The 26617-nt window shown below is 37.8% G+C and overlaps 1 protein-coding gene across 2 annotated transcripts in view; it reads left to right on the top strand.

The window, feature by feature from the left end:
- Nucleotides 1–26617, top strand: part of asic2 (acid-sensing (proton-gated) ion channel 2) — a 95014-nt gene that overhangs the window by 66597 nt on the left and 1800 nt on the right. For both annotated transcript variants that reach the window (XM_077734653.1, XM_077734652.1), the window contains 8 exons: nt 14296–14446; nt 18783–18910; nt 23617–23767; nt 23842–23898; nt 25892–26045; nt 26123–26214; nt 26348–26427; nt 26500–26568. In XM_077734653.1, coding sequence (XP_077590779.1) covers nt 14296–14446; nt 18783–18910; nt 23617–23767; nt 23842–23898; nt 25892–26045; nt 26123–26214; nt 26348–26427; nt 26500–26568 — 882 coding nt within the window. The remainder of the gene's footprint in view (nt 1–14295; nt 14447–18782; nt 18911–23616; nt 23768–23841; nt 23899–25891; nt 26046–26122; nt 26215–26347; nt 26428–26499; nt 26569–26617) is intronic.

The raw sequence follows: 26617 nt of genomic DNA, 5'->3' as shown, positions 1-26617 counted from the left end.
TGGTCTTCGTAAAAGTTACATCTCTCTCAAGAAATATTTTGATGGGAGACCATTGTTAGATACTTGACCTTTATTTCCCTAAACTAACATGAACTGTAAATCACTGTTTTTATGTGATGGCTTATTGGTATCCATCCTTAAACGTAAATATTAATAGGAATGACGCACGAGTGCGAGTTAGGACTCGCGCTGAAGTTGGTTTTCTGTGTTTATTAACAAAAGATTCGCAGTCAGATGTAAACACGTATGCTCACAAACAGAGTTTCTAGCGAGAGGGAGTCTTTTCCCTCCTTGTGGGTTTGTGCTCCTGGCATCACTTTGCTCGTTCAAGACCTAATTCTTCACTGATCTCCCGGCAGGTTTAAACATATTCAATAAGCTGGCTGAATGAATAATTCACAGCAGCAACCTGTGAAGAGGCCTGGAGCACGACTCCCTCACAGATTCTTATTTTCAGCTTCCTGCTGCTTCGACTTTCAATCTTCTCCTTCCCCACCCACCGTTCTGTGATTATCGTCAATATTTTATACCGGACATAACAACCTGGACCGAGCACCACGTGAAAGTCTGCGATAGGTGTCTAATTTTTTCGATTTTAAACATTCCCAAGTCTGGAAAAGTATGGGATGTGGACAAAATATAGCTTTGTCCTAATGAATCAATTCTGGCGTTGGCAAAAATACTTTGTCATCATATCAGTTATGCACTTATTGTACACTGTATCGTAACTCTACAGCCCACATTCAATTGTGGTATCTTGAATACCTGCTACTACTTCTTGCTCCTACTTACAATTCAGCATTATTCATCGTGCCTTGAATGTGTAATGGAAATTATCCATCAGCATGGCGTCTTCAGAGTTAGGAAAAAAAGTTGAGAGTTGAACTGAATTTCAACTCAATACTTACTGGTGACATTTTTATCATAACCAAATTCAGTTATGCCAACATACAAATTGGTGCCTGTCACTACACTAGAAAAAATGTAATTTCCACCTATCCAAAAGAGCAACATCCATTGCTTTTGCATTTCAGAGTATTTACAAAAGCAGACTGAGATGAAAACTAGCACATTGTGATCATGCCATGGCAGTTGAGCAAAAGTTTGATGTAGCCCCAGCTCCGATTGTTGTTTCCTGTTATAATTCTGATAGTATGGCCGAGTAACCCAATTCTGAGTTGGCTTTGATGGTAACATCTAACTTCTACTTCGTGTTTGACTTTCTTCTCGTTAATAATGCACTGGTGTACTATTCCTGAAATGAGATGATAAAAATACTTCTGGAAAACAATAGCGATTCATAATGAGAGTTAGTTTAAAATAGGTCCTGGTTTGGTTAAACTAGCACATTCATTTTCTCTCCAATAGTGTTTTTCAATTTCAGAACATGGAGGAAAAAGTTGCCACCCTGCTACAAGACATACATTAGATCTAAAGTTAAGTATTGTGATTGATTAGTAAACAGTCCAAGGGTGAATCCCAAATCTGCCCTTAAGTCATTAAGGACAAAATAATGGTGGTATTCTGCTATTATATCCCTTCCATTGCAACATGTCCCGACAGGGTTTTTTTCCACAATAGAGTGAGACTCCTAATTAGCCATGTGGCCCGCTTTTAGAAAAGTTCACTGGAAACTTTCATCTTCTTCACATTCTCCTCTGTGTTAACTTAGAACCAACAATGTTCAACCTCAAATATTGTCTCACTCCTTTGCTCTTTTCTTTGCCCCTTGATGCTTGAAATGTATATTCCATAAAGCATAGAATATGAATGGCTTCAAAGAAATAGATAAATATAGAAAATGTAATTGAAAAATACCGGTCCATGGTAAGAAAAAGGTTGATGACCTGCACTATATGGTGCATTTCTATGAATGTGTTCCTGGGTGGTTGCTTTTCTCAACGTGCCCTGCAATTGGCTGGCAACCAATTCAGAGTGTACCCCGCTTACTTCCCGTAGTTAGATGGGAAAGGCTCCAGTAGCCCCATGGCTTTTGAGTCAGATTTGAATACCAATTAGACTCTGGTGTCCATGGTTAATATTTTTTTAGTAGCATGAAGACAATCCACTCAAACCCAGGGAGAGGGGAAAAGACTTAGAAGGAAATAGGGCAAAGTTTCAGGAGGAGAGTACAATCTCCAAAGAGGGAAATGAGAGCAAAAAGTTAAAAGAGAGTCATTAACGGCTCAAAGCCAAGGAGTCTCCCGTAACGCTAAGTGAATCAAATCAATCCGTCACGGTGGCACTGAATAACAAGACTTCTTTCATGACCTTAAAAATGATTACCTCCAGCAGGTCAAAAAGAGAAAGACACAATACAGACGTGAGACGTTATAAAGGATAGATTAAGGCATTCTGCTTCCAATGTCAGTAAATACCAGACTGATAATTGAATGTCACATTAAAATGCTTCTGATTTATTATGGGCTGTGTTAGATCTGCTCAGTTTGGCCTGTCAATCTTAATTGTTAAATCTGTTGGAAAAACGTGCCTACGATCGAACCTAATGTGACCATTCTAGCTCCCATTGAAACTTAGATGGGAAATGTGTCTTAAAAAGTGGATTTGAATCTGTTTTCCTGAGTCATATATGACTTATGTAATCATAACATGGCATTTTGTTTGTCATCCGTTACTAAAAAGAAAACCTGCACATGCAGAGAAATCACATTTTTTATTTAAAAAGCACAGTTGTTATGGTGGAAGATGAGCAGTTGAACTGGTGACTCCATTCTTAGGAAATCTATTGACTCCTAACGAGGGCATGATTAAATTACCTCCTTGCTTCATTTCTGCTCCTATTTTTTAGTTTGATTAGATCAATGTGGCATCATTTTCTAGCATATTGACCCAAGGTTGGATCCACTTTAACTCCAGGTCCACATTCCCGTTTTTTTTTTGTTGAGCATTTCAAGAAATCCAGTATTCATATGTCGTGAATATTTTAGCGGAAAATGGTTGCACGCTAGTCCATCGTTATTGTTTTCTTGAAAGAAAAAAAGAGGAATGTTGGCATGGTGGAAGAGTGGATGACAGCAGCTTCTGGCAGCAGTAGAGGTATTAAAGCGGGTGTTTGGAGGCGGAAACCCAAACCTTCAAGTCAAATTCTTTTGATTGAATTTAGTCTGACATTGTGAAGCAGCGTTATTTGCTCTTAAAAAGTGACTTTTAGACAGTATACTTGTCGTTAGAAGTTGAAATACTGTAATGCTTGTGACTTAAAAGCTAGTGTAACCTTGTCAGTTATATGCTCTCAAAGTGTGCTCGATATGTCAGTTATTTTATGTTAAAAGTAGGACCTTGTGGCTGTTGTGAACTGAGATAGTTTTGACATGTTTTTATAGTCTTTTTTGTCCAGATTTTTGTTTTTTTTAATGGAAATGTTAGGTTTTAGATTAAGGGTATGTTGTAAAAGTGGATTTTTCTGAAAATGACGACTTATAATAAGTTAATATGAAGGAAAATGCCATGTTCGTGTGGTAGACTTTATTACTTGGTTCTCAAAATGTCACTTGTAGATGGCAATTTTATCGTTTTAGAAGTGGTAGCTCACATCATTTGCAGAGTTTGATTATTGTAATTTTAAATGTTTTTTTATTACTGTCAGAATACATTTTTGTCATTGCAATTGTGGACAAAAACAAACATGAGCTTAACAGCAAGCATCTTTTCAATTTTTGCTTCCAATTTTCTTTTGTGAATATAAATTTACACAAATATCCCACAACTGTACTCACTCTGTTGCTCTTGCACTATTTTTCATCCTTATACCAGAAATTTAAATAATCCAATAGGTTTTGACAAATCTCACTCATCATTTCTTCACATCTCCCGCCATATCGTAATGTTTTATCAGCATGAGAATGCCCAACAAAGCTTTGAAAAACAAACACACAAGTGATAAATTTACCTCTAAACGGGCACTAAATAACCACAATTTCAACACATGTACAGCTGAAAGACAGATACTAGAGATAATAAGATCTGTTGTATATTCATCTCAGCGGAATGAGATTAGAGATCGAGATCGTGTATAAAAAGTATAGCTTGTCGGCACGTGCCAGCATATCATTTCTTCTCATCTAATTGAGATGACACATTCATTCCATATTCCAAAAAATGTAGAAATATGTCCATATTGCAGCACCTTCCTTGCGCAATACACTTCTCTTGTTGAATCTGAGACGAGAAAGAAAAAAATACCATAACAGTCTCAGGAAGTCAAATTCACAGAAAAATATATTTTCAAAACTTTTCCTTTTGAGGCCTTTCTTCACACTAGCCCAATTTGAAAGACCGCCATGGAAAACATTAAAGGCGATTAAAGTATTTTATTTTGAGGGAACATGCAAAACTTGGGACAGGAAGGCCAGACACCGCCGGGGATCGAACCCTAGATTCCAGAGCTACGAGGTAGACCAGACATGGGCAAATTACGGCAAACTAGTATTTCTTAATACATTCCTTTTTACTTTACTTTGTACTTTATACTCTTTACTTTAATGATGAGTGATGAGTATGTTAATACTTTAGTCCTTTTTTTCTATTTATGTTTCATATGTACTGTTAACGGATGCACTTTTTTATATGTATCGTATCTTGTACTGACCCGGCCCATCTGTCAAATTATTTAAGTCAATGTGGCGCCCGGGCCCAAAAGTTTGGCCACCCTTGAGGAAGACATATTTACTGCTAGGCGCACTCGCATCTTACCTTAATGACCACCGCATAATTTGCCGTTCAAAGTACTACCAACCAATGTAAAATTAATGAGACTTATCTATGTTATGTTAGAATTTCGATCGATATTCCCGAATGCTATCATGAGAATGTGATGCCGAGATTACTTCTCATAGGCGATTCGACTCCACCTTCTCAATGAGTTTTCTGTAATGGCGAAAGACGAGGTCTCATAAATCGTGGCATTGGGGCTGGCTCACGCCGATGCTGATGATGCGCTTTATACCGACGACTGCAAGGGGACGTCAGGGTGAATCAATCCAACATTGATTTTTTTTTCCCCCGACCGACACAAAGAACTCTTTGTCCTCTCGCCGAGTCCGGCCACGATTTATGACCGTTGGGGAAATCGGGGACAGACTTTAAATGTCTTGTTTACGTGATGATGACGATGATGCGGGCAGGTGGACAGGCAGACTTGGTCGTGGTGGTGATGGCAGATAATGAGCTCGGGGAGCACGTCGCATCCCCGAGCCGCCGTGCGTTTAACGAGGTCGGCAACCCGCTGTGCGGAGAGCTAACTGACTGTTAATTGGTGTCTGATCCAAACACACACAACACTTTTATACGGGGCTTAACAAGGTCCTGCAACATGCGGAATGGCGACAGAGTGAATTCGGGGATTCCCAAACTGGAGTAACAAGGGGATGATAGATGTCCTTTTCATGTGGCTCTTTTCATTTCATACTATCTAGTTGACATCCAATCCATTTGAGCTGGAAAGGTTTTTTTTTCATTCGCTGCCGTCCCTCCCGCTTCAAATGGATTGGACGTCTGTCAGTGTCAAGGAAGCTAGGTACTCAGCAACATAGCTTTTTCCTCAAACATATTTTCTCTTAACAAAACTTGCAGCCTTAAAATTGACATTTAAAAATCCAAAGGAAATATTTAAAAAAGGATTAAGGACAATTACATTGGGGATTTTAAAAAAATGATTTTTATCATTCATTTTTTTTGAGTCATTTGTATCATTTTAATGCTATTCTGCTTCCTTCTATGAAAAAGTGGGATTTTTATCCCTGGCTTTTTTTCCTCACTTCAAAGCATTTCGACAGCCTTTCGGCCAGAGGCGACTAGGAACTATATTTTTTTTCTCCAACCAAATTGGCTTTTTGTGTTTCTGCTTTGCCGCCCATAAATGTTCTTGACATTTTCAAGAATAAGTGCCAGGAAAATATCAGTGTCAGATGATTACCTATACATATAACATTGTGCACATATTGAATGTATATGGAAGATGTGACATTCACCACAAGCATCTTAAGCATTTTAAGTATCTGTAATGATAGGACACTCTTTCCATCCCTCTTTTTTTATATTTCTCTATAAAAAAAGAAAGAAACACGTCATAATTTCCTCTAATCTTTTCCATTTAAAAGACTACAGAACATATTCTCTATTTCCATGCTTCCGGACTTATGTTCCTTGCACAGTACGTAGATAATTGGTGTGAAGAAAGTCAATGGCTAATAATTGATGGCGCACCAAGTGGTCTCTTTGAGCTGCTTTTGCTTTGCCAGTAAACAAAAAGCAATGCCGGTACTGACTTTGAAAAGGCGGAATATCGGCGCAGAAATCCATCAGAAGAATGAGCTGATGTTATTATTGCCAAAACCTCGTACGCACAAACTCGCCGGGGTGCGTGCAGCTAAATGAACAGTAGCAACACTCATATCTGTTGGGATAATTTCTCCAATGATGAATCAGCCTCTTTAAGTGCATGCTTTACCGGCGGCGTAAATGTTACTTGCTGCACGGCATCATTTTTCACTTTGGAAATACATATCTGCTCTTAATGCCTAGTATACTACCTCATACATAGGGATGCAAATAAAAATAGTGTTATGGATATTTTAGCTTCAGCGATTGGTTGTACTTTTTTGTAGTGTGTCACTAATAAAAAAAAGACTGTTTGTCTTATCAATTAATGGGAAATATGATTGCGGTCAAAAGTCCTATTGCGTTGGAAGGGATCTTATCATGTACTTCAAAATATTATCATTGGATTTAATTGTATGGGAATTGTTTATCATATTCAAGACTAGGATCAATATTTTTTTAATCAGAATAGAATGTTTCATTATTTAGATTTTTGCGCAGGAAGTAAAGCCACTGTTGAGTGTGAAATATAACTGAATGCATTAAATACATAAGCGTATACAAGATTTATTTCAATCATAATATGGCATATTGCCAAGTATATCTTTGTCAAAGGAATCAATTCTATCATACCACCATGAAATTGGTGATCTACACTAGTTTGTTATGAGCCTTCTTTTATTTTTTCTATCTAGTTGATGTTTTGTTTTGCTCGTAGGTTGCGTTTGTGGTTATTGCCTCCATCACTCTTGTTTTTCCTCAGGTAGAAGGAAAAGCCATAAGGGAGTTTTGATGACACATGTCACAGTGACCAATCACAATGACGTGACTTCCATATACAAAAGCCTGCTGGGCTAAATACAATGCGGGGAGTGCGGGGTAATGTTGCTCCGGCAACCGACTAAAACACCAGCCTGAGGGTTAAAAACACGCAATGGGATTTGAAATTGGCATTTTATTTATTCATATTCCCTTATGTTATCATTTCATTTTCTTTGCAGATTAAAATTTCACTCATCCGTGTTCCATATTCATGCCACTCACTGGCACATAATGTGGTGCAACTTATTGGAAGGTACATTAGGAAATTACTCCATTTGCAGTTTGATGTATTACCCATAGTTAAATTAAAATTCTTAATCACGTATTTTCAGATGTGTGGAGCTTCCCACTCGGTTTGAATTGTGTGTGTTGGGTTACATTTTCATCCCCTTTGTTAAAAAGCAGGAAATTATTAAGACCAATGACCTTTTAGTCCAAAAGACATCCATTTTTCGGATTACTGCGGTAATAATTTAAATAACAGTCAATCACAGAACCGTCATTTATGTTAAAAGTACTGATTGAAACTAATTTTGTGTAAAATTCCAAATATGCAGCAATTCAAATGTACTTTGGTACAAACGGGAAAATTTGTTTTATTAGGAATCGTATATAGTACATTATCTGTTTTGATATCTTTTCCATACTTTCATAGTTTTAATTGAAAAAAAATCACTTGTTTTGGTTCATCATTTTACGTAATGAGAACACTGAGTTCCAATAAAAAAAAATTCTTAATAAATTAGCTCATTTCCCATCACATTTGCCACAAATCATTTTTGGAAACAAAAAATTATGTGCAGTTTTGTTGTTTTGCCTTTTCAGTCATAATGAGTAAGCCACTTATATCAACTGCCTTTATTTGTGTCTCTTTTTCAGCACATTTGCCAAGGTTGAAAAATAATCAAAATGTTTTGACCGAGTATATTCAGGGAGACTCTGCCACTCACCCGTTGTAGCTAATAGAGTAGAGTAGTCACACGCCACGCAGGTATTACATTCAATCAGAGTGGATCTAGTTTATTATGCATTCTCATTAGGTGTTCAAAAATATTCTGAAATCCAGTCGGATTTCACGCATCCTCTAGTACCAATAGTTGTGGTCACGCTAAAGTTACGCTAGAAACGGAGGACTGAAAATGTCCATACCAATCAGTAAAATAAATTTGAATTGATTGATGCTTTAAAAGATATTTGAACCATTTCCTTTATATCCAAGATATGGGACTTTTCCTTGTATCATGATGTCAGGTTCTACTGGATGACCTTAAATGAGATCTAAACTATCAGCGTGATTGATTTTCTTATCCGACATTTGGACTGCTTAAGACCTGGGAATAGATGACATTTGGTTTTCCAACCATTGTTTAATGCTAATAATTTTTATTTTCCCTCTTCTACAAAGTTAACACATTCATAATCCACAATTTGGAATATGGGAACACATTTTCCCAGTACAAATAAGTCAAAATCAAGTCATTCTTGATTTTTTTTTATCTTCTGCTGGCCTTATAATCGGTCATCAGCCACAAAATAGATCCTAATGTAGGCGGAGTGCATGCTACTATGGAGCAGACGGACTAACAAATGAACAGATGGACGGACCCAAGCCGTAGGAGTAATTTCTACTCTATAGAAGAAGACACAATTGTAATCGTCTTTGTCCTTCACAATTTTTACTTAATGGAGTATGACGACTGCTTCCTTCCTTTCACCATTTCTCGCATCGGTTAAGAACATTGACTCACTTGGGCGCGTGACGACTATAATCAGATTTCACCTCCACTCTCCCTTGGTACAAATGTGACAAACGAAGGGGAACGTCTTTAATAGGTTTGCTACGCACCCTGGTAACACCCCTCCGTATCCCGGCTACGCCCTGTGGTAGTATCACCGTATTATCCACTGTCAATGGCACAATGCAGGCATTGTCATCAATCATGCCCCATGCATTGCGAAAAACGTGTTGCCATGCAGAATGTTATACGTAACAAAACACGTAAATTGAAAGTGCCAATGGTGCGGACGTTAATCTGCGACATTTAGTCATTATTGTAATGATAACGGTTATCCATTTCATTTATAATGGGCTTTCAGCCAAAGTACTGTTCATATAAGTAAAACAGTCTTGTGTGTGGGCTAGTTAAAATAAGTTTTTTAGTAAAACAGAAGCAATATTGATTTAAATGCAACAAAATTATATGCATTAACCAATAGGTATTTAGTTTTTCTTCCAAATTCACAACGGCTTGCTTCTTGTTGTGCTTCCACAAAGTTGGTGCTTAAACAGAAAAAGGCCTGTTAGTGTCTTATCGACTTTTGGGTAAATTAGATCACCGATTCCCTCTAAGCACAGATTCCATCTGGGAACATAAATATATTCCTTCAGATATACTAGCGTTGAACCATTTTCAATCTTATCAATTAAAAGCAGTACCTTAATCTCTTCTCTTACCTGAACTGGGAGCTAGTATTGGGATGTCAATAGACTGGAGTTATATAGTCATGACTCACAAAGTTAAAACCCAAGCTACCACATTTTGGAGTACCTTGAAAAGTGTGTAAATGTTAAATAGTATTGCAATGATTACTGCTGTCCAGTTCGCTCAGTTTCAATGAAACGGATGTCTATCGTTGACAGTAGCAGCTAATGAGTTGATAATGAATTAGATTCCCCAATGGAATTTTTTTGACAGTCAGCTGTCATGCCTTGATGTATATTAATCATGCTTGGACGCACAAAGACGCTGGTTCCCTGATCACGTTCCATATCAAATTTGACTTAATACTAGATTTATTCAATATATATTCATCGCCAGATATGAGGCAAAAGACACACTGTGCACTACATGATAAAATTCTTCCCCAAGAAGGCTGTAGAAAAGGTCACAAATGCAATTATGGTGGTCGCAGTCTCGGGCCCTGATCATGACCAAAAAATTCCTTTTCCTGTCATCTAACCCTTGTTTTTTTTTTTTTTTTTATCTTCCACCCCTAATTGTGAGTCCTCCCTCATCCGCTCTGGAATAAATCTCCCAGCGCCCGCCATTCTTTTGTGCTATCGTGATGGCGTCGCCTAGTAAAAAATAAAAACTTCATCATGGAGCACCGTGATGAACGACTTCCATAAAATGCGGCCGTCGGTTTGGAAGGTGGCGCGAGCTACAATGTCTCAGAGAGGTCGACCTCACTGCGTCTTTGTGATGATGGAAAAGCAGGTTTAATACTGTAAACAAGAATTCTAAATAGGGTTTAGTGAGGGTCCCTATTCTCTGTTAAGGCTATTAGGATTTATGATAACATATTTCAACAGGCGTTTGTAGTACTTTTATTCTCCCTTTTTACATTCCATCCTTCTTTCTATCCTCCTGTCTTTTCATTGGTCCTTCCTTCCTTCATTCTTCGGTTCTTCCTTCCTTGCAGTTACTATTATTCGGACTATGAGGTGCACCATAAATAAAATGTAATCTTTAAATTAGTTTCATATAGAAGGCGCATTGGATTATGAAACACAGTAGTAGTAGTTGTCGTTGTGGTGGTGGTAGTTGTAGTCAAAATAGCAGGGGATTGTGTATATCCACTAGATGAAGCTGTAGTAGTAGTAGTGGTTAGTTGTATGATAAATCAAATAGATGGAGCTCTGTTAAAAGGAATTTTCATATAATTAACCAATATTGGTTAATATATATCTGGTGCATCCTATTTTAAGGCGCACTGACATCTTTTTAGTATTTTTGTTGCACCTTATAGTGCGGAAAATGCGGTATTTCTTTGCAAACTATTCCCTATACATGCAATTTTTCCTGTTTTTCTTCCCATTTTTGTGTGTAATGTAACCCAGTATGTAAATTAGCCTTAGCATGAGAACATTTGTTTGTGCATGGTGAGATTTGATTCTACTAGCTAGTACGGCACTATGAATGCAACGCAAGCGACAATTGTGTGTATTATGGGTAATTTAACAAGTGAGTAGAAATGTTTTTGTAACGTTTAATTTTTATGCCAAAAGAGCTTTGCTCCACAGTGAATCATTCATTCTATAAATCTCCCATTGTGGTCTCTCTGCATAACAGCTTATTGATTGGAGCAAACAATATGTTTCAATTTTGTTGTTTCACCAGACTGGAAAAGACAAAATGAGGAAAATAAATCTGGACTTACGTTCCATGTGGATATTTGCATAATTTTTCATTTCTGTAGAGCACCATGGGGATTGGAATTTCAGCATTTTAATTAGATTGATTTAGACATGATATGATTTTCATTTTTGACATTGCCTAAGTGCTCTATTGCTTCTGAGAAATTGCATGGATTAGCGATGCCGAACGCAACATCTGTAACGGGTAATCGCTGATTCTCAAGAGGTTTATATTTACTTCTAACAATAGCTCTAAAAGCATTTTTAAACTATATTCTACAGATCTTTGTTAATTTTTTCCTAGGAGGAAAAGCTTTGTGACACTAATTTGAGCATCTATAAAACAATATTTCATTTCTAGTGATCACATAAGTCTTCAATATTTGTAAAACAAAAGCAGCAGTTGATTTTTCTTGTCTTTTTGGAGGTCTTTGAAAGTCTTCATAGAGTTTGAAAAAGGCATAGAACTTTTCTTGGCATATGAATCATTTTGGCAGGCAATTTCATGAGCCATCTGCAAATCTTCACCTTAATTTTGAAACATTTTTCATCCTTGGGATTTCATTTCCTTTATTTAAGGCAAAAATCAAAACTTCAACATTAGTATTTTTCACTGTGCTTTGCGTCACTATTGTGTCAGATGTCTGGGTGAGCCTGAGAGCTCATTATCTTCCTCCTTTTTTATATTTTGACGTCTTCACTGGAGGGAATATCTGACAAATAGAAAGAAGCGAGGGGTGAAGATATTCAGTGGACGGCGCAGTTTTTCCTTAGCGTCTTTCATCATCCTGTCGCCTTGTGGGGATGATGACTCTTTTCTTTCCAGAGCCTCTTTGACTTTCGGCCTTGACCCGCGCACCAAACATTGTCACGCTTGACAAATGCAGCCTTGGTTGGCGTTATTCACCTTTAAATACAGTTTGAACACCACAATGGAGGTTGAAAAAAAGCCTGATCAATTTTTTATTGAATCAATATGACTATATCAGCTTCAATGTCGTTAACCCATGCATTCTCTATGGCAGTGAATAGTAACCCCCAATCTTCCCAGTCTAAATCGATTGGAGGTCTATCGCCATCAGCAATAAGTACTTTTGAAGAGAACATGCAAGCCCTTAAATTGTCAATCTGGATATTTCATTTGGTGTTTCTACCTTTTAAAACAAACTGTCTAACAAAAATGTTTGGTATTGACCTACCAGTATGATTGGGTACTTTTGGTCAACGCTCCAATTGGGATGAAATAGTCCTTTTAAGACAAAATGCTTCACATCTGGGTTATCTCAGACTGATTGAGCTTTTTGGCAATTTTGTCTGGCCACCTGTTGATTACAGACATTTTCACTGGCAATGTCCAAATAGTTGGATTAACTGCTTTTGCTGAATGACCGTAACCCCCCCCCCCCCCCCCCCCACTCGGTTCCGCTTCACATTCTTGCCGATTCTCACCACCTGCGGATCTGTTGTAAGCGACTCAATCGAAATGACCCATGTCAATATCCAGACATGTGTGTTTGCTGTTGTCCTTTTTTTAAACTCCAAGTAGAAGCACGTAGAGTTTATTGATTGCAATTTACAGGAAGATTTCATAGGAATTAAAAATGAAAAAGTGTGTGCATCTGGGATACAATGCGGCTCCTTGACCATAAATCGATCAATATTGCAAATGCATTGAGAGATCTCAAACTATGTTGACAGGAAAAATGCTGTTAGCTTGACACTGACATTAGTATGCATGTAACATCGTAGTGGAGCATCGACATACTGATGCATGTAAACATATTCTTTTGTCTCTGAACTAATTAAAAGCAGTTGCTGGATTATCTATGTTTTCAAAGCAGATGGGCCTTCGTTAGGCTAATGAGGTGGGTGGAGCCAGCTCGCAGAGCCGCTGACAGCCACGATAAAACCGTTTGACAGCACATAAACAACTTTTTCTACAATGCGTTCTAGTATCTTTTGTCTAAGTTTGGTATTCCGGAAGTCCCACTTAACCCTTTTTTTTAATTGAATTGAATATCATTGTTGTTATGCAAGTATAATGAGATTTAAAGCTTTCACCATATCGTGCACAAATAACCACAACAAACAGACAAATAAATAATCAATAAATAAGACATTTTTATTCGTGTGGTGCTGTTGTTGCCCACAATTCTGCATATTTTTGTGGATTTATGTGCAGCTTACTGTCAGGTTTTGAGTGATTGAAATGCGGCATTTACTAAATTCAATTTTATAAGCCTCTCAACTTTGTCATATGTTGGAAAGAGTAACAAGTCTGTCACTAGTTAGTCGTAATTCCCCTTTACTGTTGCCATGTTTCCACCAACGAGTCCATTTTGTTACATGAACTAAAAAATTAAATGCATCATCTTAATTATAGTGGACACCTTTGTTTTTACTCCTAGCCAAAGAGAAAATGAGTTGCTTTAATTAGAAAAGCATTGCAGAGAACATAGCAACATCGTTTTACTGCTTGATTAAAACTTTATATTTTGTGGTGTATTGGAATTGGGGTTCAAATAGTATTGACTTATTTCTTTATGCGGGTCACCAATGCATCTATAAAACTGTCAGATTTTTTAATGGTTTCGATAACTCTTCTGCTACCGAATACAACATTGAACGTACGAAAACAAATACAAAGCACAATGGATTGATTTCACCCCAAAAAAATACTAGTTTAGCTTTAGTGGTAAGCTATCATAAACATGTACAGAAATTCTCATGTTTTGAGTGCATATGGCCAAAATGGTCTAAAAATTGTCCTACTTTTACACATAAACAAATACAAATCAAAATCTGGAATTCATTTGTTAATTTTTTTAGTGCTCATCCTCACTAGGATCACGTGGGTGCTGTAGTGCACAAAAAAATGAAATCATTGCATGTCCACAAACTGTCATAAAGACTCCCTCGATTAAACAGTATATGCTCACTGCATTTGAGTCCATTCACAGTTTGACTGACCAATGTCTTTCCTGTATTTCCACCAGGTGTTCACCAGGTACGGCAAGTGTTACATGTTCAACGCGGCCGAAGAAGGAAAGTCTCTGCGTACCACGATGAAAGGCGGCACGGGCAATGGGCTGGAGATCATGTTGGACATCCAGCAAGATGAATACCTACCGGTGTGGGGCAACACAGGTGGGTCCTGCTTTGGAACAATAGTCTATGAAAAGTAAACAGGTTTTTTTGCATGGATGAGAAACTCGCCTCTCTTCTTGTGAGCCTCGGGGGCTGAGGTTGTTTTTCCATTCTCGCCATTTAGACGTATATATAATTAATGCGGTGGTGACTCACAGGGCTACGAATGGGAACATGGTAGACACCTGGTCTTATTTTATAGATATTAAAGTACCTTACATGCCCGGTTGAAACATCTTTTTATGCAATTTTACATAAAAATACTAGGTTTGATCAGCATATATGACCAATATAAAACAAAATAACATAGATAGATGAATAAATACTGAAAATGTATTTTCCAGTTCGATTTTATAGACACAATTAAATAGTAAAGATGCAGACCTGAAAATAAAATGAAAGCATCATGCGTCTAGGAAGTATAACATCTTTGTGTCAGTGGCTCAAATGGCAATATTTGCTATAGAAACATAAAACACAAGTATTTGGATTTATATCCCCAGTAAAGCCTAAATACTCACATTTCCGATTAGAGATAGCATCATAAATCCAGCCAGACATTAAAATTTACTGTAATTGTACTATTACAATACGTACGTTGTTATCACTTTACAAGTGCTAAGTTAACTACCATTTTTTTTTTATTGTTTTCGGGAATGCTTCTACTGATTAATGCCATTTTCATACATTTTAATAGTTAAATCAATGTCAACCATTTGGATGTCCAGTTATGATGAACTCCCTTTTAAATTCAACACAGATAGATAAAAACAGCTACAATATTGGACAAATATCGTTAATGGGAATGAAAGAGTTTAAAATGATTTGAATTATGAGTGTTGGAGTAAGGACCGTGTGGTCCGGGAATGATATCAGTATCTCAGAACACCATGGCCACCTAATAATATTATTTCTACCTCAAGTGCTAGACCTGAAGACTCTTATTGGTTTTGGACTTCACATGTCACGCGTTGAGGAACATTTTGATTGCTGGGGAAAAATAAGCGACTCGCTGGAGTTTCTGTTGCCAGGAGACTGGACACGTTATTTAAAGACATGCTACCCTGTTGTTTTGATTCCCTTTTCTATAAAGCTTCTTGGAAGTTGTTCAAACTCCTGTCCAGTAAACAAGATCATCATCAATCAATAGTCTTAGCAGACGACAAAATAGTACTAACCTTGACTTGAATCCTTCCTTAACGCTCAAACATAGAATTTAATTGATTCTTAAATCCATACTTTGAAAACATAAGACTAATATGGATTTTTTTGAAACCATACTGTTAATTTGAGACTAGAACCTTTGCTTGGAACCTTAACTCAAAACCCTAATTGGTGTTGCACGGATACAATACTTGATTCGACGCCCTTACCAAGATGGCTGCCATTTACAATCAGCACTTTAACAGACACAACCCTTGTTATACTCCCTTGAATGGTGACTGATTGTCAATACTCCCAAAAAGAAGTGGTAAAAGGAAAATAAGTGTTTGTTTGTTTGTGTTTTATGGTTGTCATATTTTCCAATATATGGGCCGATACTTTAAATGGTGGATAAATGTTAAATGGTAATACCGGTCATAATTTAAAGTTTCATCAACACTGATGGAGATTTTTTCAAAGCTATCATTTTGTCACTGCTTATATTTGTTTCCCTGCGTGACAAAGACGCTTAATACCAGACAGTTGTCAAAACATGTAATCATTACAGATTGGATCATATTTTGTAATCCCATCTAATCATTGGGATTTTCTAGTAAAGCAATTACTTCATGCTAACCCTCATCAATTTTTACTCTTCCTGTCAAGCTCAGAACACCAACAGAAATAATTAATAAGCAAACAAATGAGGGCCGTGTTTTATCGTTAATGATTGCCATTTCTTTGTCCCGCAGAGGCGGTCTTTCAAAAAAACAAAACCAGGCAAACCATCACGGTCCTTTTAAAAGCAGCAGGTGGCTAGGAACAAATGATGATAGCCATCGGAGCTGATTGGAAGACATTAACAATAATGAGAAACCCTTTTCTTGTTACCAATGATTTAAAAACCTAGCCTTTATCTTCTTTTATTTTTTCAATACCATGAATACTAAATTATGCCTAATTCCAATTTAAAATGACACTTTATCTTGGAACCCAAAGCCAGATTTGAGAAATCTGCTTGAAACTTTAACCCTGCCTTCAAACCACTACTTGTTTTTTCCCCCAAAATACTCATTTGTATCCCCACTTTTAGCCACAAACCTTTATCTCTGACTTCAAAGAACTTTTACTTTAAACCTTAATCCAAGTTTGAGCTTCATATTTGAAATCCTACTTTAAAATCTTTGACTTTCAAGTCAATCTAAATGGAATCTCACCATCTCCCATTCGATCTGAACAAACCACAAAACATCAATATCACTGTGATTGTTGTTTTTTGACTTTTACAATCATGACGTTCTATCCAAAGCTTTTCTTTTGAGTCTTTTTTCATGCACTATGCATGCATTATCATCAGGGACAACTAATTTGCATGGGTAGGCGTTAAGGTGCCAAAAAGGCAAAAGGCCGTAAGCAAGAACACAAACAAGGTGAGTTTTAAAACGATGAGAACACTTGATAAATGACTAAACCAATTCATTTACAATAGTGTGTGTGTGTGTGTGTCTTTCAATCTATCAATGCTGCAGCCAACAGACTAAAATGCATCTCAAAAACTTTGGAAGGTTGTCAAAACACTCGAGTACCCTCAGAATAAATTGTTACTTAGCTTTACACAATATGCTATTATCTTTGAAACGTCACTTTGAAACTCTTGACTTGGAAAAAATATTTAGTAGTTTGCCCATGAGAATAAATAATTCTGTTGACTCTTTTATGCATGAATTATGTTTTCTTTCCATGAATTGCATTACATTTATATAGGATGGGGGTCTGGTAGTGAATGAGTTAAGTTAATGATCATTTTTGACTAGATGTTCACTCTAGTAAGCACTGGGGGTTAAAAAATTGAGTTACTCAGGAGTTTTTCTTTATCAGACCTAATCTTTTTTATTTAAATTTACCGGTAAATCAACCCTAGAGTCCTATCGATTCTGCTCCATTGGACAAAGCCTGAGAGATTTCAATTTTAACAATGCTCAATTTCATCTCAAGACTTTATGTGATTCTTCTTTCTCTATCAATTCAAGAGGCCAAAAGAGGGTCATCAGATATCAGACTCAATGCTTTTTCATTTCAGTTATTACCCCCCAAAAATGTGTCTCCTTCCCCGCCATAGACACAGGAGTGTATTCTATCTGAGCTGTCGCCATGGCAATGTCATCAGATTTGATGGATTTTAGTTAATGGATGGATGAGAGGCGTCTTAATTGAATGCCTACTCCGATGAGTGTGTTAATGGTTTGATGTTGTTGATTTTTACATCTTATTCATTCATTTTCTTGCTTTTTAACCATAATCATTATTTTTGCAAAAGTGCATTTGTTCAAGGTCTGCCTCAAAGTCCTTGACAGACAACAGGTTGGAAACATTCTTGATGATAAAGTGATTTTTCTTCTTTTGAAGCGCTAAGCGCACATCAATTCTTCTGTAGAAAGGAGCTCAAAAGACTCAGATTGCTGCCTTTTATCTAAAGGTGTATCTACACCTGTCCTATTAGTTGGCTTTGTGTAAGAAAGCAACTGCAACAGGCTTCGGCACAAAGCCAAAATCATACACCTATTTGCACCTAGAGGGATTCTGTAGTCACGGGCATTATGGGAAATATTGTATCTTTAGCTAACATGAATCACTACTGCTACTATTACACTACTACTACTACTATTACTACTAGTACTACTACTACTAGTACTTCTACTACTGCCATTACTACAACTACGACTACTACTACTTCTAGGACTACTAATACAACTACTACTACGACTACTACTACTTTTACTGCCATTACTACAACTACAACTACTTCTACTTCTAGGACTACTAATACGACTACTACTGTGACTATTACTACTATGACTACTGCTATTATGTCTACTACTACTACGACTACTTCTATTACTCTACTACTATTACGCCTACTACTCCTACGACTATTACTACTTTGACTACGACTATTACATACTAAATTTGATCACGCAAATAACTAACAAACAAATCTATGTGATATAAAATACAACCACAAAACCACAAGAGAAAAAACAAGAAACAGCTCATTTAGGAAGAAATCTATAACTCCAGACACTAGTTTGCAAAATGCCGCGAGGCATGCTAAAAAGTGCAGCTTCGACTCAAAATCTAAAATTAGAACCTCTATCAACTAATTGTGAAGAAAATACATCTGTATCTCTTGCAGAGGAAACAGCTTTCGAAGCAGGGGTCCGAGTCCAGATCCACAGCCAGGCCGAGCCCCCCTTTGTGCACGAGTTGGGCTTTGGTGTTGCCCCTGGCTTTCAAACCTTTGTGGCAACGCAGGAACAGAGGGTGAGTCCCCAATATTACACACTGTCATTCACACAGGATTCCCTTAAAAGTTATGCACAGTTGTAACAATGAAATTAGCCTTTTCTGCATTTTTCAGTACTTGTACTTCTTTAATAATGCTCCTTCAACGGCTATTTTGAAAGCCTAACCCAATTTAATCGAATCCAGGCTTGAAATGCTTATATCACATTTAAATCCCAAGCCTTAAACTCTGATTCCAACTTAATGGCATCTTTTCAATCTAAAATTTCGACCCTATCATTTGCTTTAACTGTAACTCAAACTTTAAACCCTAATTTGAACAGTGTGTTTTTTTGTTGCAATTTACTGCATTGTCAGACTATTGAAGGTATTTTTCCTATTTTTAAAAACAACCAAACAAAGTCCTTGAGCACAATAGTCTACCCTTCTATCTAACAACTGTCTGACCAGGTATGACTTTTTGTCATTTCCTACCATATTTTGTCACAAACCTGATAGCTTCACTCTGACCTTGTCTGAACACTGCAATGGCATTCCTAGTGGGTGGGTGACAATTCAATTTGACCTCCACCTTTATGAAGGGAAATAAAGCCTTCCACTTTTGAAGTTATCAAAACGCCTTCCCGAATCCGAGCGCTGTAAGAAACTCTTTTTATTTCATCTCGGATGCTGGAATTTCGATAAAAATATATGTTTTTCCGCCTAGGTTCGTGTTATACAAAAAGTATTATCTTAGTATCTTAACGTGGACTAGCCTTCAGGGTGAGTGTCTTTGCTTATCTGTCAGCCCACTTTCCTGGCTGGCAAACTCAAGACGAAGCTCATGCGTGAAAGCGAGTGCGTACTTTGAGATGGGGGTGCAGAGGAGGCAGTACATTTAAATTTAGATCCCCTCATTAATGAAAACATGGGACAAGTGTTATCAACTTGTCAGCCAGAAACTCTCTACTTTTCCTGCAACACTTTTGCACTTTATAAACATTATTTGTGGGCAATATGCTGTAGATCTTGTAGAAAATTGTATACTGTATTGCCTATTATGTTAAATTGCAAACATATAATGTTAAACACCGAGTGATATAAAAACATGAGATATGATCAAAATATAACAATTACAATTGACAGGACCACATCATAAGATTTTTATCACATTTTTTTTATATGTTATTAAATTGTGATGTGTACCTTTTGGAAGTTTGTAGTTGGCTTTGGCTGTTATCAAAACAGTAAAAATACCCTTGAAGGTCTTGGAGCTCCTAAGCAGGAATAGAGTGGTTGATTTGTGGGTAAATGTCATTGAAATTCCCCCAGGAGTTGTTGGGCATTTGTAGCTGGCAATTAGAATTTGAATTAATTAGCTTGTGCAGGTCATTTTTTCTTTTCCTTGTCAATCATTATTGAAGTCAATTTACAGGTTATAGCCACACCTATTGGTGGTCTTGTCCGTCTATCTTATTAAGTGTCAAGAATCAGTGTCAATGTGTCAATCTCCAGCCAGGGACCAATCACGTGCCTTGTATTCGTGCTGCATATAAAGCAGGGCTAAGCAACGCCTTATAGAAAGAGTTATTTGATTTCGAATAATGCGACAATACTTTAATCCACATTTCTGTGAGAACAAATCGCCCGGAATTTAATCGTGTTAATTATTACTCACAATAATTGAAAAATAAATAATGTGGAAGCAACATATTTCTATAACACATTTTCGAATTATCTCATCTGCAACCAGTGGTGCTTCTGTGAAAGGTCTAGAAATTTGGCACACCAAAACTGAAAGCCATAATTTTCCTGGGGTGAGGCCAAGGGAGGGGGGGACGGTGTCCGCAATGGCGTTTGGAAGGTGAACAGGAACAGCTTGTCTGGCTGTACATTTGGTATGAGAGAATGTAATGCAAAAGTCATTCTACTGCAATCTAATGTGATACGAGCTAGTGGAGTGGGCTCCAAATTTATGGGCGTCATTGAATTCACTATTCCTAGAAAATCACAATGTCTCATCACCAGTGAGTTATTTAAGAAGGACGGTTAAATAGAGTGGGTGACCCCTTTACACTCCATGAAATGCAAATATATGATCATCATGCTTATTTTTGTGTATGGGAAAGAGGCTCTTGTCGCTGCTGTGTAAATGTAGCCCTCAAAGGCCTTCAAAATCCAACTAAAGTCTTTCCATTTCACATCCCCTTCACTTTTATTGAGTTGTACCTGCACTGCGAGGCGCGAGTGCGTGATGTTAAAACAAAACAGCCTTTCCCAACAATTTGCCGAGTGAACTGTAAAGCCGCCTCGAATCTACCCCCCAACTCCCAAACCCCCCCCCCACGCTTCAGCACCCGAGTGAAATATTGATGAAGACAACGGCGAGCGCCGCCTAGGCTTTCGCCGCTTATTAGATGGACCGCAATGGGCTCACGTGCCGTGACACCGAATTAATCAAATGGCGAATTAGCCACAATCCACTTTAATTGGGCCCAAAGAGAAGATTAGTTTAGCAGGGGCAGTGATGGAAAGGTTAAGCATTGCCGAGTCGCACCTTTCACAGAAGCGTTTAATCGCATCGGAGATGTCAGCACTGTTTTTTGGCAGGCAGGGATATAAACAAGCAGCCACAATGTCAAAATGTCAGCTTTTAGAGCAACGCTTGGGAACCTTTTTGACAGAAAGAGCCATAAAGAATTCATAGTTTTAGTGGCATTCCTTACAAGCCATACTCAGAATTTAAAATAAAAAATGAGTGCATTTTTTGTCATTTAATAACTAAATACAAATTCATCTGTTCCTCATCCTAAAATAGGATATCACAATGGAAAAACATGTTTTTAATTCCAAATTTCTCGTATTTCGGGTTTCTAATATCTCAAGGTATTACTGTGAATTATTTTGGATCAAGAGATTCCTTCCAGTCCCGTTGTTTTGAAACTAAACCTTCATTTAGAATGGCTATCACATTTAACAATACAGTATTATATCAAGTGAAAGTGGAAGTCAATGGCGGTGTCGCTTCGGTGAATGCACACTGCGTTATGAAATGGCAACATGTCGTTGTCAAATTGTTTTTGCAATAATAAAGGAAAGAAGTCATAAGTGTCAAGTTATGTCTTGCTGTTTTTGGTCAGCAGCAGTTAACGTGTTCATAGTCATACAGTATAATTTTAAAAATTGCCGAGTTGTGAAAGCTTCGGGGATGTCTGCATTCATTTTTTCGGCTGGCTGCCTTCTTATCATCCGTCACAGCCCCGCACAGCAATCGGCAACATTCCGCACACTTGGCTGCTTTTGAAGTTGAAGCGGTGAAACGGCTTCCCATTCGGCCGTGCTGATGACACAGAGTGGGCGCGTTTTTAGCAAGCAATGGCCCACTTTCACCTGGCAGCGTCCCATTTCGCCTGGTACAGAACGATGTAGCCGTTGCTCCCTCGTGCGAGACTCATTTCCGAGACAACTGGAGTAATCTAGGGGAAAGATGCTATGTTGTTTGACCCCAGTTGGTGTTGTTCTTCAGACTGCGGCATGTTGGGGCGTTGCCCTCTTTGTGAAATGATTTTTCCAAGTGTCTCTTCAACCGTGGAATCGTTTTGTGCTGCTAACGATCAGTATTTCCAATGAAGTACAAAAAAACACAGTGTTGAGTGCATCACATGATTACATTCTGAACAGCACTTTTGTCTTCCGAGAATGATAAATATTCATTCATATTCCAGACCGCTTATCCTCACAAGGGTGATGGGGGTTGTTGGAGCCTATCCCAACTGACTACAAGCACCAGGCTTGGGACACCCTAAATTGGTCGCAGGGCACAAGGAGACAGACGGATAACCATATATGCTCACACTTGTACCTAGGGGCAAGTTAGAATATTCAACCTGCAGACCTTGCATAATTTTGGGAGGTGGGAGGATACCAAAGTACCTGGAGAAAACCCACACAAGTACAGGGAAAACATGCAAACTCTGCACAGTGAGGACTGTCCTGGATTTAAACTTTTGACTCCAGAAATGTGAGGCCAATGCGCTAACCACTCATCCACAGGGCCGCCAATGATACATTGACCTCCTTTATAGCTTGTCTTTGTCGTGTACTTTTTATTTATTTACACGCGTCAGAGAAACTATGTGCAAACAGGATTATTTTATGACCTGACTCCACAGTCTTATGTGTGGCTGTGTTTATTTTATGAGGATCTGCGCTACTTTTGGCTTCCAGTTTTGTATTATCCTAAGTGCAACATCCTTGTAACATTGGATCTTTATTATTATACTCCTAATAAGATATTTACTGTCTAACTCTGATGTATAAACTCCCCAACAACAATGAGTGTCTATAGTTTCCAGGGAACAGTAAGAAAAAAAATTACAAGCTTTATTCATAAATTTTATTCCAGCATACATAACTCTTCAATATTCAATTTTGACGATGACATGTCTGCAAATGTTATTATTATGTATTTTTTAGGTAAATATAAAAAAAAAGACAAGGACATCCTTGTCATTGGAGGCTAGTATAAATCCCTCATATCAAAAATATGAAATATAATGTCTACCACTTGGTGTTATGTATTTTTAACTGTTGCAAGAGATTTTTCCAGCATCATTAATTCTCCTGTGGATAAGTCCATTTTATTTCTAAGGCAGGTTTTGGTGAATTCCATGTTGTGCAACCGTCCCGTGATCCATGGGTCAGCTGTATATAATAATCATTTTTATCTTCCTCTTCCCTTGCAGCTCACCTTTCTGCCTCCCCCATGGGGTGAGTGTGAATCTAAGGCTCTAGATTCAGGCTTCTTTCAAGTGTACAGCGTGACCGCCTGTCGGATCGACTGTGAGACACGCTACATTGTGGAAAACTGCAACTGCAGGATGGTTTACATGCCTGGTAGGCCCCGGCAAAATGGAATACTCTACACAATCAAAGGGTCATGTTTTGACTTGATCTGGTTCTCCTGACAGGGGACGCCTCCTACTGCACCCCTGAGCAGTACAAAGACTGCGCTGAGCCTGCTCTGGGTGAGTCACATAATCACATCATGCTACCTTTATTTATTTATACATGTATTCTTTTGCACTTTTACCGTAAAATCTGAAAAAAATGAACATTGCAGACTGACATTGGACTTACAATACTTCCTAGTTTTGTCCTTAGATTGACTTTTCTTGATATTCAAATGGTCAAATCAATCAAGTAGTTTACTGAATGCAGTACTTCTACCCAAATTTCTGAGATCTTTGTAATGAAGTCTCTAATTTTGAGTTTTTGTAGGTAAGGACTCACTTATATTACTTCAGTAGAAGAAACATGAGGATCTTGTTTCTTGGTTTTACTGTTGTTTTTCATTTAAATTGTGGGCAGAGTCTTTATCGATCCTGTGAGAGATTAGTCCGTTTTTTAATCTGCAGACTTCATTTTAATTGGTTTTGCTGTTTACATCTTGTTCAGAGTCATTAGGTCAGCGGTGACCAATCAGGCAGGCTAGTGGTGATGCCTATTTGCGGTTAGGTAATGCTATATAATCATATTCAGCAACCATCGCTAGGGGCTGATTTAAAATGTCTGTTTGACACTTGAAAAATTAATTTACTCATGGATTAATTAATTTTTCTTCCATTTCAAAAAAAGCTGTTTTGTCAGCTGTTTGTACCTGTAATTAATTCCTTTTTTTCACCCCCTATTTTCAGCATGACATTCTTTTGACATATTGTTGGCTAAAAAGGCTCTTGGGAAATATGAAAAAATAATTATAAGTTGTCCAAGCAATAATGGAAGCATCTATAACGCTTTTGTATCAACTGGTGTTAACCTTATTCCTTTGAGAACAGAGGCATGTATTTTTTTTTTACCACTGCCTAAAATCACTGGATAAAATAACAATAAAACAAAGGAAAACTGTCCCCTATTTGGGTTTCCAGGTAAACAAATCAATGCAGTCTCCCTGAGTGCAAAACTTCAAGCCACAAAAGTCCAGAGTGAACTACAGAATTATACGTAGGCTTGTCTTCCCTTGTAATTGGGCCCAGGTTGTGATGCCTGGATCACAACATGCAAATCAGGCCCAGTCAAAGCCAATTTGTCAGAAAAACTTTGTTTTTTTCCCCTTCCTTTGAATAATAATGTTTCCAAAAAGATGGCACCTGGCTCCAAGTTGTCAGAAGAGAAAACGCTTTGTACGACTCATTAGCATTTTTGCTTTAGACCGGAAAGTTTTTAGAAGAAACTTTGATGGTTTTTCACACAGAGAAGTTTTCATTATTACCGCCAAACTGAGTCACCGATATGACAGAATTTTTAAATGAGCTTTAAATTTCCAATTATTACACGAGTCGGGTCTCAGCATGTCAATCAGGATTGAGCCAGGCTTTAGGAATGATGTTTGGTGGGTAGTTTGTGTTTGGCAATTGATTAGTGGACGTGGTTGTTTTTATTTTTAGCTCAGAAAAAGAATACACTGATTTTGTTCAGGGGAATATATATGATTGGTTGGTTGGGTTTTTGAAAGATAGGTGAGTAAAAATAGGTTTGTTCTGTTTAATAGTCTATCTAGGCACTGTTTACTTGGACACAGATAACATATATTATCTATAATCCTTATAAAGCGTGATTTATGGGTGTGTGTCTGTGTGTATATGTTAAAATTCTCTCGCTATGTTTGTCCAAACCGTGCAACGTAGACAGTTGACATTTTTTATAATTGAATTTCTTCACTTTCTCTAAGTGTGAAAACTCAAATATTTTATTTGTTAAGCACCCATTTTACAAAAGCTACGTTTTTTAATAACACAGCAACTGTCTTTTGGTTCTAAAACAAGTAAGTGGAACTGGCAAAGCCGGCCCCCCTACTTGTAATCATTAAAATCCTCACTGAATGATAAGGATCAAATCCAAAAGAGCAAATGAGTTTAAAAAAAAACTCACTCTGAACATATAATGTCATCTGAAAACATTGGCAATGAGATCCCATCTTTTTCTATGCCCTTCACCATCACCTATCACCTTCATCATCAGCTAAGCTGTCTGCAGCCGAGAGCAGCAGCTGCATGTGTCGCACGCCGTGCAACGTGACACGCTACAACAAGGAGCTGTCCATGGTTAAGATCCCTAGCAAGACCTCGGCACGCTACCTACAGAAAAAGTTCAACAAGTCGGAGAAATACATCTCGTACGTGGACATTTTCACATCATATTTTGCCCACGACAAAGACGTTGATCTTGCTAACTTTTCGCTGTTCTTCACAGAGACAACATTCTGGTGTTGGATGTATTTTTTGAGGCACTTAATTATGAGACCATCGAGCAGAAGAAAGCCTACGAGGTGGCAGGCCTGCTAGGTAATAGAGATTGCAGACATTTTAACGAGATTAGGCTATCAAACATCTCGTAAGAGTAATGGAATTGTCCTGAATTTTAAAGGCATGACTTAGATACTCATTGTGATGTGGTGCCACATTTTATCCCGTCAAGGTGACATCGGTGGGCAGATGGGGCTCTTTATCGGGGCCAGCATCCTCACTATTCTGGAGCTCTTTGACTATGCGTACGAGGTCAGTCATACAATCTCACTTTTAGAAAAAGTTCCATGATTTGATAACTTTTCTTAAACTTTTGCTTCTTAGGTGGTACGCGACAGACTTCTTTATCTCCTTAGTCGAGAGGATGAGGAGGAAGGTCGCAGAGGAGATGTGGTAAGTGGGCTTTGATTTTATGAACATTATTTTTATTCATCATTTTTTT

Source organism: Stigmatopora nigra, chromosome 15, assembly GCF_051989575.1.
Source record: "Stigmatopora nigra isolate UIUO_SnigA chromosome 15, RoL_Snig_1.1, whole genome shotgun sequence".
In the NCBI taxonomy this organism is placed as follows: Eukaryota; Metazoa; Chordata; class Actinopteri; order Syngnathiformes; family Syngnathidae; genus Stigmatopora; species Stigmatopora nigra.
This window is presented reverse-complemented; position numbering and strand designations above follow the sequence as displayed.